Source organism: Pyrenophora tritici-repentis, chromosome 1 (genome assembly GCF_003171515.1).
Source record: "Pyrenophora tritici-repentis strain M4 chromosome 1, whole genome shotgun sequence".
Taxonomy (NCBI): domain Eukaryota; kingdom Fungi; phylum Ascomycota; class Dothideomycetes; order Pleosporales; family Pleosporaceae; genus Pyrenophora; species Pyrenophora tritici-repentis.
In genome coordinates this window covers 6,464,644-6,483,388 of record NC_089390.1, presented here as the reverse complement: position 1 = coordinate 6,483,388, position 18,745 = coordinate 6,464,644, and the positions used below count along the sequence as shown (strand labels likewise).

The 18,745-nt window shown below is 51.7% G+C and overlaps 5 protein-coding genes across 5 annotated transcripts; 1 reads left to right on the top strand and 4 right to left on the bottom strand.

Moving 5' to 3' along the window:
• Window positions 1-1,999: 1,999 nt before the first annotated feature.
• Window positions 2,000-2,986, bottom strand: PtrM4_025370 (bZIP transcription factor (Atf21); the record flags this gene model as incomplete). The annotated part of the gene is made up of 1 exon (XM_001932292.1): window positions 2,000-2,986. The coding sequence occupies one exon, from the start codon at window positions 2,984-2,986 to the stop codon at window positions 2,000-2,002; it is 987 nt and encodes a 328-aa protein (XP_001932327.1).
• A 2,969-nt stretch (window positions 2,987-5,955) lies between these two features.
• On the top strand, window positions 5,956-9,653 carry PtrM4_025360 (Smc, Chromosome segregation ATPase; the record flags this gene model as incomplete). Its single annotated transcript, XM_066103654.1, has 2 exons — window positions 5,956-8,823; window positions 8,874-9,653. The coding sequence occupies 2 exons, from the start codon at window positions 5,956-5,958 to the stop codon at window positions 9,651-9,653; spliced, it is 3,648 nt and encodes a 1,215-aa protein (XP_065965856.1).
• A 1,150-nt stretch (window positions 9,654-10,803) lies between these two features.
• On the bottom strand, window positions 10,804-13,833 carry PtrM4_025350 (uncharacterized protein; the record flags this gene model as incomplete). Its single annotated transcript, XM_066103653.1, has 1 exon — window positions 10,804-13,833. The coding sequence occupies one exon, from the start codon at window positions 13,831-13,833 to the stop codon at window positions 10,804-10,806; it is 3,030 nt and encodes a 1,009-aa protein (XP_065965855.1).
• A 316-nt stretch (window positions 13,834-14,149) lies between these two features.
• PtrM4_025340 (uncharacterized protein) lies at window positions 14,150-15,776 on the bottom strand (the record flags this gene model as incomplete). The annotated part of the gene is made up of 2 exons (XM_066103652.1): window positions 14,150-14,455; window positions 14,520-15,776. The coding sequence occupies 2 exons, from the start codon at window positions 15,774-15,776 to the stop codon at window positions 14,150-14,152; spliced, it is 1,563 nt and encodes a 520-aa protein (XP_065965854.1).
• A 25-nt stretch (window positions 15,777-15,801) lies between these two features.
• Window positions 15,802-16,032, bottom strand: PtrM4_025330 (uncharacterized protein; the record flags this gene model as incomplete). Its single annotated transcript, XM_066103651.1, has 1 exon — window positions 15,802-16,032. One exon carries the CDS (start codon window positions 16,030-16,032, stop codon window positions 15,802-15,804), a length of 231 nt encoding a protein of 76 aa, XP_065965853.1.
• Window positions 16,033-18,745: the final 2,713 nt, after the last annotated feature.

Genomic DNA, 18,745 nt, shown 5'->3' with positions numbered 1-18,745 from the left:
TTGGCGGTTGTTTAGTGGGTGAGGGGGTGTGGGAGCGTAACTATTTCCCCGTTCCCCCTCCCCTGGATTCCCCGCTTATTCCGAGTCCTTTGCTTGGCTACAGAGGATGCGTTATGACGAAGGATGCTCGCTTTTTTTCTGGTAAACCGGTATCGCGATCTGCAATCTACAATCTGCTACCACGGTCTTGCTTACTGACTAGGCGACGTTTTTCTGCGCCCCGCTGTTGGGAGTCGGGGAGTGGGAGGCGTGTCTCGAACCCTACTCGCAAACGGGAAGTGATGACTACTACAGTGGCTAAAGAGCGAGGTGACGGGACCGTTGCTGAACTTTATTCTGGCTGCAGTTGTGGCTTGCAAGAAGGTTTTCAGGGGTTCTACTTTGGCGAATCTTTCCGGGGCCAATCGGATTGTACGAGGCGCAGGTGTCGAAGGATTGTATTTGCATCGGAGAGGATCGAGAATAGATCGAGTGAGTAGTGGCCATGGGGATCGCTCGGAGTTTTGACATGGGTGACGGTGATTATTGTTCGTATTGCCCCTTCAGGCCCTCTGGTCGCAGTGGGGTTGCCAATCTAGAAGAATGATGCAGAATAGGGCCGTTTCTGCCATGACGATTTACATCACTCCCGTCGACTATCGTATGACTTGCATGATGACGCTTGCCTAAGCCGGGTCGAGCGTGATTCAGGTTTAGAGGCTACACCTCGGCCTTTCTGCGATCAGCCATTTCTCTCCCAACACATGTACTTTGGCGGGTGGAGTTCAGTGCAGGAATTTTCTCTTGATTACGCGGCTCGATACCATGGTTATTTATCACATGTAGATGGGGTTAAGCCTGGCCGCTTGCTTCAGATTACATCTCGTATATGTACAAGGAGGAAACTTCCAGCAGCAGTGACGCAAATGGCGGACTAGAACGCGGGGGAAGAATAAACTCTCCGCAATCCATGTATCTCCATGCGCAAGGGGGCTGTATTCCCGTTGGCAATAGACGATTCAACAATTTTATTGGGGTTTAGAGCGGCTGACATGTGGAGAAGGACTATTATGTCAGCTGTAGTCAGTCAGGGTGGCTGATGGATTGAATGCCTAACGATAGACTATGCAAGTCTCCCATCAAAGGCGGCTGAATTTCTTTAGTCGACTTAACTAAATCGGACGTGTTTCCCTGAGTCCAATGAAAAGAGCGGAGTCTCACGTCACATCTGTCATCGGTAAACTTGACATGGTGAGATGTGGGGACGCGCAAGTATGTAGGCGAGGGATTCACACAGCAACCCCCGCGAGCATGCGTATATATGCCCTGCATACTAGAGATTTGGGAAATGAGTGGGGTTGAGCATGAGCTGCGATAGGGACACTTGCATCAACGAAACATGGGGAAAGCTCTGTGTTGGAAGGCCTTGTACGATCGTACGGTGAATAACAGTAGCTAAGGTAATCTTGTGTATTGGTATTCTGGTGTATGATGATTCTACGAATGTGGGGGCTACGAAGGTATACATAGCGTTGGGTCCGAGTTGGGCCGAAGTAGGATCGAGGCGGTACATTGGGCCTTATTAGGCGACACACCGTGTGTATGCCGACACTCTGAAAATTATTGGTTTGATATGATGAAATATCTGAAAACTCATGCATGTTGTAATCATTTTTTCGGATCGCATACGTGTACCTGAACTGTACATTTTTATCACCGTGAACTTCTGTTCCACGGTGTCGCTCAAACGCCAAATCATCAAGGTCGTGGCCACTGCGGTGGACATTACCAGCCCAGACCGGTCATTGCAGCAAGAGGGAAGAGAAGAAATTGGGGAAAAAAAAGTTTTTTGGTAGCTCGAAGTGCAGCAAAGCTCCCGGGGTATCGTAGAATCATTGGAAGAAAAGGAGCAAACGACCGCATAGTTGATCTGACCCTAATCAAGGCCTAGTCAAAACCAAAGCGGTGGTATGAATCATAATAGGAAAGCCTTGATCGCAAGGATGTTCAAGTTGGCTTCCTATGCCTCCAAGTCGTCCATGTCTTCGTCAGTGAAGTCCTTGAGAAGCTCTAGACCTCCAAAGTCGTCGCCATCTGCAGAGCTCAGGGAACCCATGCTAGGCTCGCGTGTCTGCTGGGTGTTGTTGAATTGGGTGTTGTGGTTGATACTGTTGTTGCGCGACGATGACGCGTTACGCATGCCCGGTGGAGGAGCTTCCATGCCAAGAAGATTTCCCGCACAACGAGCCAGGTATTCGTCAACGGCCCAGAAGCCACAGCCGGCGTGGAGCAGCACTTCGTTCTTGAGGCTGAGGACTTCCTCACGCAAGACGGCAACATTCTCCTTGAGCATCTTGTTCTTGGACGAGAACTCGCGAGCGCGGTCTTCAAGGCTGTTGATGTACTCCTTCTTTCGCTGCCTGCACTTGTGGGCGGCGACGCGGTTCTTCTCGAGGTGAGTCTGGCGGGCGGATGAGACTTGGAAGGGATAACCGTCAGCGGTGTATGCTTGAACCATCTGAGGCTGCGACTTGGGCCTACCCCGCTTGCGCTTGGGTGGCTGAGGGTTGGTGTCAGCGTTGTCTTCTTGTAGTGAAAGGGCAACACTTGATAGGGAACTCTGATTGGTTGAGGTGCGGCTAGTGCGCTGTCGCTTCGGGGAAGGCTCCTCAGGCGCCGCCGCCACTTGGCGCGGAGAGGCGGTTTGCTTGGACCAGGGTGATGTCTCATTTCGGAGCTGGTCAACGGGGATCGAGGCTTCGCGGTCGTTGCGGACAGGGTGTTGTGGCGACAACTCTTCAGGCGGGGTGACTTGGCCAAATCGCTCCATGCTGCCATTGGTAAGAAGAGATGGCGGAATGGCAAAGGCCTGCGAGTTTGAGCCAGAGGACGGATTGCTCAAGGCCGCCGCCCACTTGTCCTGAAGCTGGTTGATGCTGGGGTGCTGCATAGCAGTGAAGGCCTCGCCAGCCCAGTCGAACAAGGGATGGTGCTGAATATCCGTCATGGTGGGCAACCAGGTCTTGTTTTTAGCAATTGCAAGGCGAGTGAGGTTGATGTGGTGGGGAGAGGTGGTGTGAGAAGCTGAGGTGGCTGAGAGCAAGCAGTTTGTTATATGGGTGTGGGAGCGACAAGGGTGGAGCAGATGTCCGTCGGATCGGAGCAAAGTTCCGGAGTGTAGAAAGAAGAGCGAGGGGTTTAAAGCAGGTAAGAGGGAAGGTGGGCTAAACATGGGAATTCAAACATTGGGGCCCTCGGGCAACATGCGGAACTTGGGAAAGCGATTGCAATGGACGTGGACAGGGATTGACTCGGGCGGGCCGACGTCTGGTTGGCGGACCGTTCACCGGGTGACGTAGCGCGACTGCTGCATCGGCGATGAGGGCTGCAATCACCTTCCAGGCCAGGTAGCCATGGCCGAACGCCATCGTTTGCCTGCAAGTTTACGATCTTGATGACGCACCGTGCTGCGACACTTGGCTAGCCCGCTTTGGTACCCGCCGCCGTCGCTGCTCCTCCTCGGCAGCCTGCTCGGCTCTCTGATCCTGCGCCTGGCCAAACAATACCCTGCGCATCACCAGCTGTCGCCTCCACCTCCGCCCTGGCAGCTGGCCTAAACAGCGACCAGCCTTCTTCCGAAGACTACATGTCGTTGTGGTTGCTGTGACAGACGCCAAACTGTAATCCCCTAAAAGGGAACACTAGACGTAATTTGCGCCCAGTGAATATGACGCACTAGAGTGGCTACTCCGCGGCACCGTTGGCGCCATGCCTAACCACCCACATCCCTGTCACATTCCTCACAGCCATGGCGACAGGAACCTCGGGAGCGCCGTGACAGATGCCCCCGACAGATGCGATGCGCATGCGCCCCATCAGATGGCCGTTGTCGTTGACGCCCAAGGGCAGCTGTTACCATACCATCGGCGCCATCCAATTGCCTCGCATCATCACTTGTCGTCCTGAACCCCATCCAAGCTTTACCTTATACTTGCCCGTGCTGCGACTATGACCTCCAATCCGCTTGACCCCATTGCGAAAACCGATGCTTCTGCCACACAAATAGCGCACGCCAACAGCAAGCCCATCATGCTCCACTATCATGGAGAGCGCAGAAAATGCTGGTATTGGTATTGCGCTTGTCGATCACTAGATATTAGCCTATGTGGACGAGACCCCACGACAGGCCTAGGTAATGCTGAAATCGAGAGGGGCTGATCCGAAAATCACCTGGTCGCATCGGAAAGTTGAAAGAATCCCATGTTTCTGCTTAGAAATCCGATCAAAATCCCCCAACTCTCATCTGCCGCTTCCTTGCTAGCTTGCGTCGTTGCACCTTGGGCCGCCGCCCATGTCAAGGAATGAGGCCCGAATCGCCCTCCCACTCCTATCACCTAACAGTGCGCTGGTCGTGATGCTGATCACCCGAACCCAAAGCTTCTTTTCCAAAATCATCATATTGCAGTCTTCACTTCTACCGTATGGCGCAGCCTGCGACAAAATAAAAGCGGGGACATGACTTAGCATTACTCCAGAACCACGCAAAAGCAACGTGAGAATATACTAACTTATTACTATGCGACTCCTTCATACTTTTACTGTGGCTTACCATTTTACCCCAAAGCCATCACCTAGCTATGCTGCTGCGAGAGCACCTGCACTTTGGCAGGGCTAGCAGCCGCATCGCCAAGAAAGTCCTTACCCTTACTTGCCCGGGGAACATTTCCACAAAGTGGCGAACAATCCTTCCAAACCATTGCCGTATTGCTATCTTCACGGTACGAGCCAGCCCATAGTTATGGGCCCAGGGTTGGACTGCACTCCTTACTTCTTTTGTTCACTACGGCTGCATACTTGCTGCCAACGTCGACGTGCAGGTCGAGACGGTGCGCACTGCCTCGTATGCATCGCTACCACTCCTACACCGCAGCCCGTGTCTGTCTGCGAATTGCCGGTACATGCATGCTTCAGCCATGGGCTTCAGTCTCTCGTGGAGGATTGGCTAGAACTAGATCCGTGACTAATGAATTGATTGATCAGCGGGGTTGGTGAAAACACCGAGAAGTGCTTTGCGTACTTTTAGTTCGGCTTAACTATGTCACGAACCGAAAACACCATCTGAATACGACACGGGAAATAGTCAGGCTGGGCTAAGGAATTGAAACCTGGCCCAAGTAAACTTCTAGACAATTGTTTTTGGGGAAGCCAAGCTTGACTGGGCATTGTCATGATGCAAACATCACACTGCGAAGCTCATAGTTTTTCAAGTCAGAGTCTTGCGAACACGAGCCTCATTGCACTCGCCAACTGTTTAGGAAGCATTTCGCATGAATCCGCAATATCACAATTTCGTTTCTCTTCACCCGCGCAGAGGCTTTTGTCGTTTCTGCATCTTAGTCGAAGCCGAGGCAAATATTCGATACGTGATTTGCATGACATTGATCATATCTTGGTTTGTGGAACGGGTACCCGAGCTGGGGTGGCGGGGTAGGTAAAGACATGTGCTCCGATATCTCATCATTGTTCCGTTGGAAGAACAGCAGTACAATAATGCCATTATAGCCATATTTTGACATGGAAGATGCAATATATGACTGGAAGATGCATCTCTCAGATGCGCAAGATAAGGAGAGACGAGCAAACATAGCATTGAGGGTCAGCGTAACTGTGACTAGGACGATGAGATACATCGTACGGGTGTAAAGCAGAAGAATAGCTCGCGACGTCATGCCCCAGCATTCGACGTAGACATGTTGGAGAGGCGGCTTGGTCTGAGCGTCAGGCTTGGCGGGAAAGCGCGACGCGCACCGCGTCGTTGGTGCAACCAGTGGGTAGACGCATCCCCATCTACGCCTTCGACCACAAGCCCCCCGCCATGTGCTGATAAGCACTATCGCGATCGCATTCACATTCTACGCGCGACCGCAAACAGTAATCCGTCAATCCTACCCGCTACAATCGCTCGAAACCGCCGCGATGGGATACATCAAGCAGATCACGATCCAGGGCTTCAAGAGCTACAAGGAGCAGTTGCAAATCGAGCCTTTCTCACCCAACTGCAATGTAGTCGTCGGTCGCAATGGTTCCGGAAAGAGTAACTTCTTCGCCGCTGTACGTTTCGTACTGGGCGATGACTACCACAACTTGGGCCGCGAAGAGCGGCAGGCCCTGCTACACGAGGGTTCTGGCTCGGCTGTCATGTCAGCATATGTCGAGGTGTGCTTCGACAACACAGAGGACCGCTTCCAGACGGGCAAGCCAGAATTCTACTTGCGCCGGACGATTGGCGCAAAGAAGGACGAGTACTCAGTCAACCGCAAGAACGCTACCAAATCCGAAGTTATGCAGATCCTCGAATCTGCCGGTTTCTCGCGATCAAACCCCTACTACATTGTACCCCAAGGTCGTGTGACGGCACTTACCAACATGAAGGACTCTGAGCGATTGAAGCTGCTGAAGGAGATATCCGGTTCCAATGTGTACGAAGAGCGCCGCGCAAATAGTTTGAAGCTGCTCGCCGATACCGACAACAAGTGCGCCAACATTGACGGCGTGGTAACCACAATCAACGAGCGTTTGGACGAATTGGAGGGCGAGAAGGAGGAGCTGGAGGCATGGAGCCGGAACGACAAGGAACGCCGGTCGTTGATGTACACATTGAAGTCACGCGAGGAGGCCGATCTCGAGGCCGCTATTGAGAATATCGACCAGCTTGAGAGTCACGGCCGTGAGATGAAGGAAAACAACGAGGCGGCCTTTGTGCAGACCGAGGCAGAAATTGCACAGATCGACACGGATATCAATAAGCGGAGAGGTGACTTGGATGTTCTCCGGGAGGACCGTGTGCAGTCGGAACAGGAACGCAAGTCGGCAACACTGGAGAAGGCGAAGATCGAGCTCGAGCTCAAGGCGCTGCAGGACAACCAGTCGGTCGCCCAGCGAACGAAGAAGACGCGCGATACACAAATAAAGTCGCTCCAGCAGCAGATACGAGCACGAGAGGCAGAGCTGAAGCAACTGCTACCCGAATACAACGCAAAGAAGGAGGAGGAGGAAGCCGTCAGATCACAATTGTTAGAAGCTGAAGGCCAACAGAAGCGGCTCGAGGAGAAGCAGGGTCGTACTGCTTTCTACACCACCAAAAGGCAGCGAGACGAAGCATTGCGCGCCCAGATAGAGGAAGCAAATGACGACCTTAGCCGCCGCAAGGCTGTTCTCATGCAGACTAGCGAAGAGATCACTCAACTGGAAAGCGACATCGAGCGTATTGAGGGTGAGATTGCCCATCTCAGATCAACCATCGAGAGTGAAGGTGATGCCAGCGTTAATCTCGCGGCCAAGGTCGAGCAAGCCAAGGACGCCTACAAGGCTGTACATGACGAGCAGACAAACCTCTACCGCGAGGAAAACAGGGTCAACACTCAACTTACAAACTCCCAAGCCGAGCTCCGAAAGGCGGAAAGTACATTTTCTCGGCTGCTCGACCATGGCACCAGTCGTGGACTTGAGTCATTACGTCGCTACCAGAAAGAAGGAGATCTGGAGGGAGTTCATGGCACTATCGCCGACCTACTGGAAGTTAATAATGACTATCGGTCTGTCACAGAAGCTGCTGCTGAGGGTGCTCTGTTCAACGTGGTCGTAGACAACGACGAAGTGTCCAGTAAACTCATCGACAGACTGATCAAAGACAAGGGCGGACGTATCACTTTTATTCCCCTCAATCGTATTCGGGGACATGATATGAATCTACCTGCCACGGGCGATATGCAACCACTGTTGCCGAAATTGAGGTATGACCAACGATTCGAAAATGCCTTCAGCCATGTCTTCGGTAAGATCGTTGTCTGCCCTGATTTGACTGCTTGCAAGAAGAACGCGAAGCAGTACAACGTTCGCGCGTATACTCTGGATGGAGATAATGCTTCGCGAAAGGGCCAGTACCGAGGAGGTTACCACGATCCGTCCAAGTCCAAGATCAGGGCTTATCAAGCTCTCGCCGAAATACGCACGCAATACGACGAATTACTGCAACGTAAGCGCGAAATTGCAACAGAACTTGAACAGAAGCGTCAGCAACTCACTGCAGCTCTAAGTGAGGTCCGTAGGCGGGAGCACGAGAAGGACAAGGGAGAAAACAGCTATGCACCCATGCGTGAAGAATTGCGGCTCAAGCAGAGGACCCTCCGAGAAATTCAGGAGAGCCTTGCAAGGAAGCGAATGACCGCTTCGACACTGCAGTCGGCAATCAATCAGCTTGGGGCACAGCAGAGTGATTGGGAGGCGGAGGTGGCTTCCAAGTTCGAGAAAGCGCTATCGAACGACGAGGAGCAAATGCTCACTACATTGCGGAGCACTGTTCAAGATCTGAAGCGACAATTTGCACGTGCAAAGGAGGAGCGAGCTGCCCTGGAAACTCGCAAAGTCGAGGCTGAGCTTGATCTCAACGAGAACCTACAGCCAGAACTCGATAACATCCAGGCACAACAAGGGGGTGTGGGTGGCTCGACTAGCCAGTCCGCGCGTTTACGCGAGTATGAGCGCGCACTAGACGATGTGAATCAGACGATTACAAATCTCGACCTACAGATCCAGGAGACTGATGCTCAGATTGAAGAAATACGGGCTCAGTTGGGCGAGCTGGAAAACTTAAGAAACGAGAAGGAGGCTACCAATCGGCAGCTCGCTAGGATGATGGCAAAGCAAGAGCAATCCATGTCCAAGAAAGACTCAGATCGCAGTCGTCTCACCGATAGGCTGGCTGAGGTAAAACGAGACATTCGAGACCTGGGGACTCTTCCAGAAGACGTGGATCGAAAGTACACCAAATGGGACACCACAAAGGTAAGTTTCATATGGTTATGATGACAGTGCGCATACTGACATACCTAAAGGTGACCAAAGAGCTTACCAAAGCCAACCAAGCCCTCAAGAGCTTCGCCCACGTCAACAAGAAGGCGTTTGAACAATACGAAAACTTTACACGCCAACGCCGCACCCTCACCGAACGCCGCGCCGAACTAGATACCTCGCGGAAGTCGATCGAAAACCTCATCGACGTGCTGGACCAGCGCAAGGATGAAGCCATTGCCCGTACCTTCAAGCAAGTTGCCTCGGCCTTTGGCGAAGTCTTCCAACAACTCGTACCCATCGGTCGCGGCCGTCTCATTATCAACCGAAAGTCCGACCGCGACGCCCGCCGCGGCGGTGGCGACGACGCCTCCTCGGACGAAGAAGAAGAAGCGACACAAGGCAAGAAGAGCAAGGTGGAAGAATACACGGGCGTCTCCATCGCCGTATCCTTCAACAGCAAGCACGACGAGCAGCAAAAAATCGGCCAACTCTCCGGTGGCCAAAAGTCTCTCTGCGCCCTCGCCCTCATCTTTGCTATTCAAAAATGCGACCCCGCGCCTTTCTACCTCTTCGACGAAATCGACGCCAACCTCGATGCGCAGTACCGTACCGCTGTCGCGCAGATGCTCGAGAAACTCAGCGGCCAGGGTGGCAAGAACAAAGACGGTGGTGGCCAGTTCATCTGCACAACTTTTAGACCTGAGATGGTGTATGTGGCTGATCGCTGCTATGGAGTCAGCTACTCGAATAAGACGAGTAGTATTGATGTTGTGCAGAGGGAGGATGCACTCAAGTTTGTGGAGGGAATGCAGAAAACTTAGATGTGAAGGGGAGCTGTCTGTCTGTGGGAATGAATGAAAGGGATATAGGATGATATACAATGCCTGATCTTCGTGGGAGGAATGGTATTGATGGTTGTATAGCTACTGAATGGGAATTACCGGAGTTTTCTCTTACGAATGAAATCATTCTTGTTTCTGTCTTATTCAGTGTCACTGTTGGTTGTGTTATGATATTTCAGTGAATACTGGGCGAGAGTGTGCTGACCGAGGGGTCTCCTGGTGCCAGGAATATTGGGCTTTGGATGAATGTTATGCAATGGCGTTTCATCCTGGATTCCTATCATCCATAGTGCTTTACTGCAGCGTCGTTGTAGTAATATATACAAGTCCCAAAGTAAACGCTCATTTCCCTCACCAGAAGTTTCCTTCAGTTGACTCAGCACATATCCACGGTAAACATGATATGATATAGCCAATGGCGGTTCTTACTATTTTTAAACCTTAGTGGCCTTGCACTGAGTACGTTGAGAGTCTCAGAGTCATCGTTATGTCGCATACGATGATCTGAAGCGATCATGGTGTGGTATGATATATATACTGCGAACCACAACACAGTACCAAGAACCTCCCGCAACAAGTACTTTTCAACCTTACAATTGCTTCATGATCACGGAGAGGGAAGAGGCTGTTCACCCTTTTCAAGATGATGTAACTCTGAAAACGTATCTCACCAATGAACCTATGCTTTCACAAACAGCTCTCCAGGCTATCTAGTGTACTTGCACGCAGGGGGGAATAGAGTCGATCGACCAGCTTGGACATGAAATGTTTTGGGCTGCAACCCGTGTTCGAGTGAAAGGCTAATCAAACTATCTAGAAGCTGATCCCCGCCAAAGTTGCCCTCGGGATAGTAGTAATGTTGGAAGGTCTATAGCACTAGTGCTGAAAGGAAATAACGATAACTAGGAATGCATTCTGTTCGGTGATGGTGATTTATTACGAACACAGCTGCTACGAAGGTATACCTAAGCTCTGCGCAAGGTGGGCCGAAGTCGGGCCGAAGTGTCCAGCAGCCGACGTCTCTACCGATACTCACGATCCGACACTGGAAGTCTTTTCTTTCTGGGTAGCTAGTAACTCTGCTTGTATCGGTAGTGACAGTATGTGTTGATGGTAACTGTGTGTAGCATCAACCATCAAAGCTTGTCGGCCTCTGCACCCATCCCTCTACTCGGACTGTCAGCTTATTGCCGTCAATAAAGCGTTCAAGAGCGCGGTTTGGCGATGCCTTGGTGAAGGCGTCTGCAGGATTGTCTTCACCATTGATCCAGCGGATCTCCGTGATCTCGCGACGCTCATATGATTGGCGCAGCGCCATGATGTCGATCATGAGACGCTTTTCCTTCGTCGTCCCAAGCTTTACTAGGCACTCGTACAAGGAGTACGAGTCTGTACAAATAACCAAGGGAATTGCAGGTAGTCTAAGTCGTTCTGTAACTATCCTCAGCGTGGTTGCAACTGCAATGCCTATGTCAAAGCCGTTGACCATGCCGTAGATCTCTGAGGCCAGTACGCTCCGTGTGATGCGCTTGCATTTTGTAGAGCTGTAGTGGATCACGTTGCCCTGTATTGTGAAGGTGTTGACGTCAATAGACTCGTTGACGAGCATAAGGACAAAGCCTAGCTGTGAGCTGAGGTCCTTGTTGTTGGCAAAGGAGCCATCCACAAAGACCATCAACTTGGCCTCCATAAGATTGACAGTGACGTAGCGCAGGCCACGATCGAGATTCTCCATCTGCCATTTCAGGCGTTTGTTGAGTGCCTTGATGTCCTCGTCTGATGGTTGCTGAGCTTGAGCAGCGACGGACAGGTCAAATGACGCCTCTGGTTGGCATGTTGATGCGATGTACGCTCCGCGGGCGCGCTGCTCGGTGTACTGTTGCGCGCGGTCGGGTGCCCTGATATCCACAAGCCTGATCCTTCCTCCTTGTCCTTTCTGCCTAAGGGTCAAGACTCTGCTGGCGTCCATCGTGAGTGTACATCCATTGAAGTCTAACTGCACTTCTGGTGTCAGCCTTGCTTTTGGCTTTGACCTGAACTCTGCCTTCTGGATCTTCTTCTCTTCACGTGACGAGAACGCTGGTGTCCCGAGCATGAGAGTGTCGTCTGTCTGCATGCCAACGATGCCGAAGATGCCTGCGTCGTCTCTGTTCGTGATCAATAGGCATGGGTCGTACGTCGATGTTGCCATGTCCAGTTCCTTGCAATGGTGTCCGTGATACGTTGTCCACCAGTGGACTCCTGCCTCAGCGATTCCATACAGCGGCTTGATCACATGGAGTAGCGTGCCTTCTGGATATCGATGGACTAGCTCAGTAGGAAGATGTGCGAGTATCGTCCTCTTCAGGGCTGTCTGCGCCTGGGGATACGCCTGCGTAATGTCACGGAGCTCGATGTTCATTCCGCGTTGTACCATCTCGGGCGCCAGCGACATAATCAGGCGCTGGCTACATCGCTGTATGGTTGGAGATTGCGTCAGAATAGTCTCCTTGCCGTGGTCCTGGTAGCCTTGGATAACTAGGCGGGATTTCTCATAGGGCTTGGTTGTCTTTCCCTTGACCTCACGTACTAGGCGTGACTTGAAGATCCGGATCTTGCTGTGTAGCCTCTCGTCGTATTGCTCAAATTTAAAGACTCCACGACCTACGAGGTCGCTGATCTCTTGGTCATCAGACGCTTCAAAGGGGGCGCCTGAGGTTGTGATCACTCCATCGTTACGTAGCTTGATAGCTAGCTCAAGATCGTCCTGCTCCTTCTTGGTGATGTACGCGTGCGCCTTCCGCTTGTTCTTTGACCCTGGAGGGCGGCCTCTCCTGCGTGGTTGCACTGCCGGTGGTACTGCTACCGGCTCATGCGGCTCATTCGGCGCGTGTGGCGCATCGGGGTCGCTCCAAAGGTGGTCCGGTCTGTAGTATGGCTTGACGACAGTGGATCTGAATGTCGTTGGACCATTGACCATGTCAACAGTGACGTTGTGGCCATCTGTACTGGCGATCTTGTACGGGCCATTCCAGCCATCACTCTCTCTCCATACTAAGACTTCGCTCTGGAGTGGGAGCGCGAGCATGTCTGCAGTGGCTGGTCCATTGCGGGTGTTCAAGGCGTCTGCAACTTGGTGCTCTGCCGTGATCTTGCGTAGGGCTTTCGTCGCCTTTTGAATAGCCTCGCTGCGCTTGACCATTGACGGGGATGGCGGTGACTCTGCAGTCATTCGTGGGTACGCTCCAAAGACCAGTAGCGTCGGGACTAGTCCATCGGGGCCAGCAGTATCGTTGACAGCCTTCACAGCCATCTGGAGAATCGCGTCGTCGGACATAGTGTCAGTGAGTTCTGCATAGAGTATGTCCCATGCGCGGCGTAGAGGTGCATGGTACCTCTCAGTTTTGCCGATAGACCAGTGCGCCTCCGTAGGTATTTGCTTGCATGTGACTCCCATGATCTTTGCTTCTGCGCGGAACTCTGTGCTTGCAAAGTTAGTGCCTGCGTCATGCGTGATAATGTCTGGTGGTCCTTGATACGTGTCGATCCATAGTATCCGCAGTGCTTGCCATGTTTCTTTAGCTGAGATAGCGCTAAGGAACCTCGCGCCTTGAAACGCTGTTGAGGAATCGACCACATGCAGTACAGGTTTGTTGCTCAGGTACATCACATCCACCAGGATCTCATAGTTGAAGTGGTGATCATCCTTGAGAGTGAATTTGAATCGGCGCGGTGCGGAGCTGTGGAGCTGGCAGTGGTGGCAGAACTTAGTGACTTCTTCTAGGGTTCTTTCTTCGAAGTCGTTATGGCCAGCATCCTTTAAGAGCTTAACAAGTCGCGTGACAGCTGGGTGTCCAAATCGTCGATGGAGCCGTCGCAACTCTGTCTCTGTCAGGAACACAGTTGCTCTCTCTCTTTTGTTCAGATGGAACCAAGGATGTCCCCATTTGCGAATTACAGGGATGTGTACGTCACCCTGGACTAGCTCATCTGTGGTGTTGTTAAAGTAGACCTTTAACCTGTCCATGTCTGCAAGGCACAATAAGAATGGTGTAGGTGCGTCAAGCACCTCAAAGTTGATCGTCCCAATGTCTGTAGAGACCTGTGCAGTGCCAATAGATGATGTAGCCTCGCCCTTGCCGAATTTGATAGATGCCTTTCCTGCTGTAGACGTATCCATCCTAACTGTAGGATCTTCCCTTGTGAGTGCAAGGTACTGCTCCTTGCCAACTGTGGATACGTTGGCAGCGCCTGTATCCGGTAGGATCCCTTGGTACACAGATCTTGTGTAGCGGTCTTCAAGCAGGAACTGTGACGCTGGCGCTGATGGCGCGTCTTGGCGGTATACGTCGTCGCCAGAGATGTGGTGCAAGAACGCCTGATCTGCAAGGCATTGCTCCGTGAAAAACTGCTGTTCAAGGTATGCTTCCGCGACGTCGTCATCGTCGTCATCCTCGCAGTCTTCCTCCTCTCTCCATCCTCTCTGATTGTACTGGCTAGTGTGCTCGATCCCTTCGTATTCTGCAAGATGTACGGAGAAGTCCTTGGGGGCTGTGTACCTGTAAAGTATAGCGTAGAGAAGAACTGTGTACGGGCAGCCTTGCGCTCTTCGTCTGTGTGGTTGGTAGACCAGCATCCTTCCTTCTGGCAAACAAAGCATTTCTTCCTCCAGCGAGGCTTAAATCCTCGTCCGTTGTCGTCGCGCTGCTCGCCTCCTCGATATGCTCCTCTAGATCCGCCTCTGAATCCTCCTCCACCTCGAGATCTACCTCGGATTCTTCCATTGCCGTTGTATCGGCGATCTAAGTAGTATTGGTCCTCTGTGACCATCTGGGTAGTGTGTTGCCGTGCAAGGTGTGTCTCAACTGCAGAACGTAGGTCTGAGAAGAGTCCTTCACAGATTGTGGCTGGTTTGAACAGTGCCATCTCAAGCTCTGGTACTCCTCGGCAGGCATTGATGACAGTGGTACGTAGGGCATCCTCGCCCTCAAAGTTCTTGCCAAGGGCACGCTGGCATAGCTGCAGCTTGTCAAGCAGGATCTGCAGAACCTCGTGTAGTCCCTTGTCGGGGTTCTCTGTGCGGGTGCGAGCGAAGGTTGTAGTCGTCCAGTCTGTGTAGTAGTGCTGGTGATGGACGTCATGGTCGAAGTGGTTTTTGATTGCCATGTACGCATCAGCAAAGCTGTCATCTCTCTCTACAACCTGTATGTAGAATGTCTCTGCACGTCCGGTAAGGATACGGGGAAACACTGCGTGAAACTGCTCTTCTTGGATATCTACCTGCCAGCAGATGCTGAAGAAGATCTTGATCTTATCGTCTAGGAGATCGTACGCATTCCCTGTATACTTGTTGCTATTGTCCCATAGCTTAGAGAACTGCGTGATCGTATTAGCGTCGAGTCGATCGTTGCGGGACCATCGCGGCGGTAGCGTCTTGTACGGGTCGTATGGTAGTTCGGGTGGTCTGTTAGGGACGCGGTTCGTTGGCTGTTGCGGAAATGGCGTGACTTCGCGATATGCAGTCGCTGGCGGCCGTGTCTGTAGTTGCGCACGCCCTTGTTGCGGCTGCGCGGCCTGCTCCCACAGTTGTCGATGCTGAGGCCCTTCTAGCGTACCGCTCATGTGTAGCGGCTGTTGTGGCTCTATTGTTTGGGAACGGCTCTGGACGCCTTGTCTCACTCTATACTGCTCTTGTTGCTCGCCCTGCGACGGTCGTTGTAATTGCGACGGCTGTGGTACTTGCGGTGGCTGTTGTAATTGCGGCGGTTGTTGTAATTGCGGCAGTTGTTGTACTTGCGGTGGTTGTTGTACAGCTGGATAGACTGTGTGCTGAGTGTCCTGTTGGCGTTTATTGCTCTGCTGGCGCTGGTACGCTTCGGACTGTTGGTCGAATTTCATGGCTCGAAACTCTGCTGGTTCCCATTCAAGAGTATTCTCTATACCTAGAATGTTGTAGAGAGAGTCCGCCACCCTGGCGTGATTGTTGCCAGTGTATACTCCCCGGTGTCGTAGCACACTCTTAAGAGACCTTAGTGTACCACGCTCAACCTTGCTAAATAGCTCCTTCGTCCATCCTTCAAAGTCCCATTTGTAGTCAATGAAGAGGTCATCGTCCCAGGCCATTGACACATTGTAGTCGTGGATAGCTTTAGCGACCCACGTTGTTGCGTGTCTCATTTGCGTCCGCCGGTGCGGGTACACCCCAGAGAGCTGTATTGATGACCTTGAGTGCAACTGTGTATGGACAGTTTTCCATAAGTTGTTCCGCGGTAAATTTGGCCCATGGTGAGTCTGAGAGGTGTTCTGATTGCTCATTCTGTAGTTGATTCTGAGCTTCAGCAGAGTCTGCAGAGCTTATTTCGCTTTGGTTATCCGCCATCTTGCTAGCGGGTGTTGACGCGTTGTCGGTGTTGTTGTCTCGCTGGTTGGTCGTGCCAGCGCTTGTTGTTGTACGTGATCGGATCGTCCGGAGACGCTCGTACGGTTGAGTTGTATTGCGTTGCTGACGCGCTCTGTGTTCGCGGATTAAGCTAAACCAGCAGCTGTAGAGGGAGGTTAAGAGTGCTTTGTGTTATCTCTGCCTCGCTCTGTTCTTAGCACAGAATCTTCTCCCGGGAGTATAACGTCGTGCGTCAGGGAGTTCGTCGAAGATGCGGTCTGTCTCTTCTACCTTGCTGTCTGTGATCGCCTTAAGCAATCACTGATCAGTGTTGGAAGGTCTATAGCACTAGTGCTGAAAGGAAATAACGATAACTAGGAATGCATTCTGTTCGGTGATGGTGATTTATTACGAACACAGCTGCTACGAAGGTATACCTAAGCTCTGCGCAAGGTGGGCCGAAGTCGGGCCGAAGTGTCCAGCAGCCGACGTCTCTACCGATACTCACGATCCGACAAGTAACGTATTTAGTCTTATGCCACTCGTATCCCTACATTTCGGCGAAAGACCAAGCCATCTAACAGTCTAGTTTCCGGAATCGCAGTTCATTGTGGGTCGCCATCATTTCTCTCGCCGACCAAAACACTGAGATGGAGAGGGAGGGACCAGCAAGACGACGAGCTGAGGAAACGAAAGAAAAGAAAAAAAACTTACACGCTGCACCTGACGAGCAAACAATGTTCCAAGCACGCAGACTTTTTGTGACGTGGACTCAAGAATCCAAAGCTAACCCCGGAGTCGTTAACGGTTATTAGGCACGTTTACCTGCATTGATAGCATTGCTACTTGAACCGTTACCCTAACCAAGATTATCGTAGTCGTGACTTGACATCGAGATGGCAGCTAATATGAACAGAGATCAAACAGCTCGATGCAGCAAAGCACATGTTAGTCACCAACAAAAGCTTCCGGGGCTGAAGCTCATCCGACCTTATCCGTGGTCAGCGCTTGTAAGCAACAAGAATACTAGGTGATTTTTGGGTGAATAAGCGCCTGCAGTTACTTGCCAAGAGCTAAGAACAAGAGCTATCCTTTGGCCTAGGCCCTTGAAAATCACATGGTCGATAAGTCAGGTGGCAGTCGACATGGTGTTGCACAGTCATTCACCAACGTCAGCGCAGCTCCTTCTTTTGCAAAGGGATGGATCTTGTACCTTGCAACAAATTTCGTGACGATCGAGCTTGCTGCCGTGCATCGTGTTATGCAGTGTAACTTCAGCAGGTTTGGTGAGATTGCAAAATGGAGCAATTCGTGTCGAGGATCGGATGTTACTATTATGAATCGTTTGGGCATTATTTATGCTAGTCCGGATAGATCACTAGTGGTAACGTCGCTTCCAATAGTCCAGGTAGCCACCCGAGGAGCAGGCCCCACATGCACTATGTCCACGTTGACTCCAGAAATGCTTGTGAGTGTGTTCGACAATAGCGCATCTCCCTCATCGAGATCTCTACTGTTTGGGAATGAACAGAGCAACACTAGCATCGGGATTCGGTAGTGAGCGGTAAACCTCCGATGTTCGATGGCGATACATTGATTCCAATACAAGTGCGCTATTTCCCGACAGGGTTTTGGTGTTCCAGCGCTCGAAGCATGCCGTGGCTTGCCTCTGCTGGCTCGATCGGGGGCAATGCAGCGCAACCAACAGTAAAGGTGCAGCCATGCGCATATATGCGCAACCCATTGTGTGTATTTTCAGATACTGTGAGGCTTGCAATATAGTCCCATCCTGTGGTACTGCGATGCCAAGTATTATGCGAGCTGCACTGAAGTATGCAACGGTAAAGGCGTCGCGGAAATGCATGGCGCCCGAAGCGTCTTCCTAGACGAGGAATATGTCCGCAAGCGCAGCCTCCTCTGTATATTCAAGCCAAAGTGACTCAACGTCCATCTTGATGATCGTGTATGCATTATGATTAAGATGTTGTTCTGCCACGCCATGTTTGTGCGCAAAATAGACTTCGGCCAATGTTGAGATGTAGCCCATAAGCCTCTGAAACATAGGCAGCTGAACGTACTCCAATGTTCCATACAAAATCCGCTTCGCTTCGACGGGAGTCTCCTTCCCGTGACCCGCTAAATGGAGAAGCAAGAGTTGTGTCCGTAGATGGTAAAATAACTGGCACAGGACACCATGTGCACCGTAACTTCATGTTTAGATCGCGGGCGTGAAAGAAAATGACTGTACTTTCGGAGAGCTTGCCCATATAGCTTCAAGAAATGCTGCTTTATTGCTATATCGGCAGCCTCAACTGCACAAAACGCGTATGCTGTGGCCTGTATCGCTAGCGTGAGGGCCTCGTTGGTGCCATCTGCTGACAGAACGGGTAGGCTATACAACCAGGTTTTTCGATTTCGTACATCTCTCTCCTCGCCATCGGAAGTAAAGTAGGCCAAAAAGCGTTCGTAGAGTGACTCCATCACCGTTGCTCGTGGAGAGATCCGGTGGATTAGCAGGCTGTTCGGATACGCACAGTCCTGCGTAAGAAATGCTCTGATCTCATGCGAAGGGTTCGATTTGCGCTTCTGCATACCGTACTTTGCAATGTTTGTCATATCTACAAACAAGGGTCCATCCGACAGTCCAAGTCCAAGATTCCCGGCCGGTGCGGATGCACATGAGGCATTGCGGAAGCGTTGCGACGCATTTTAT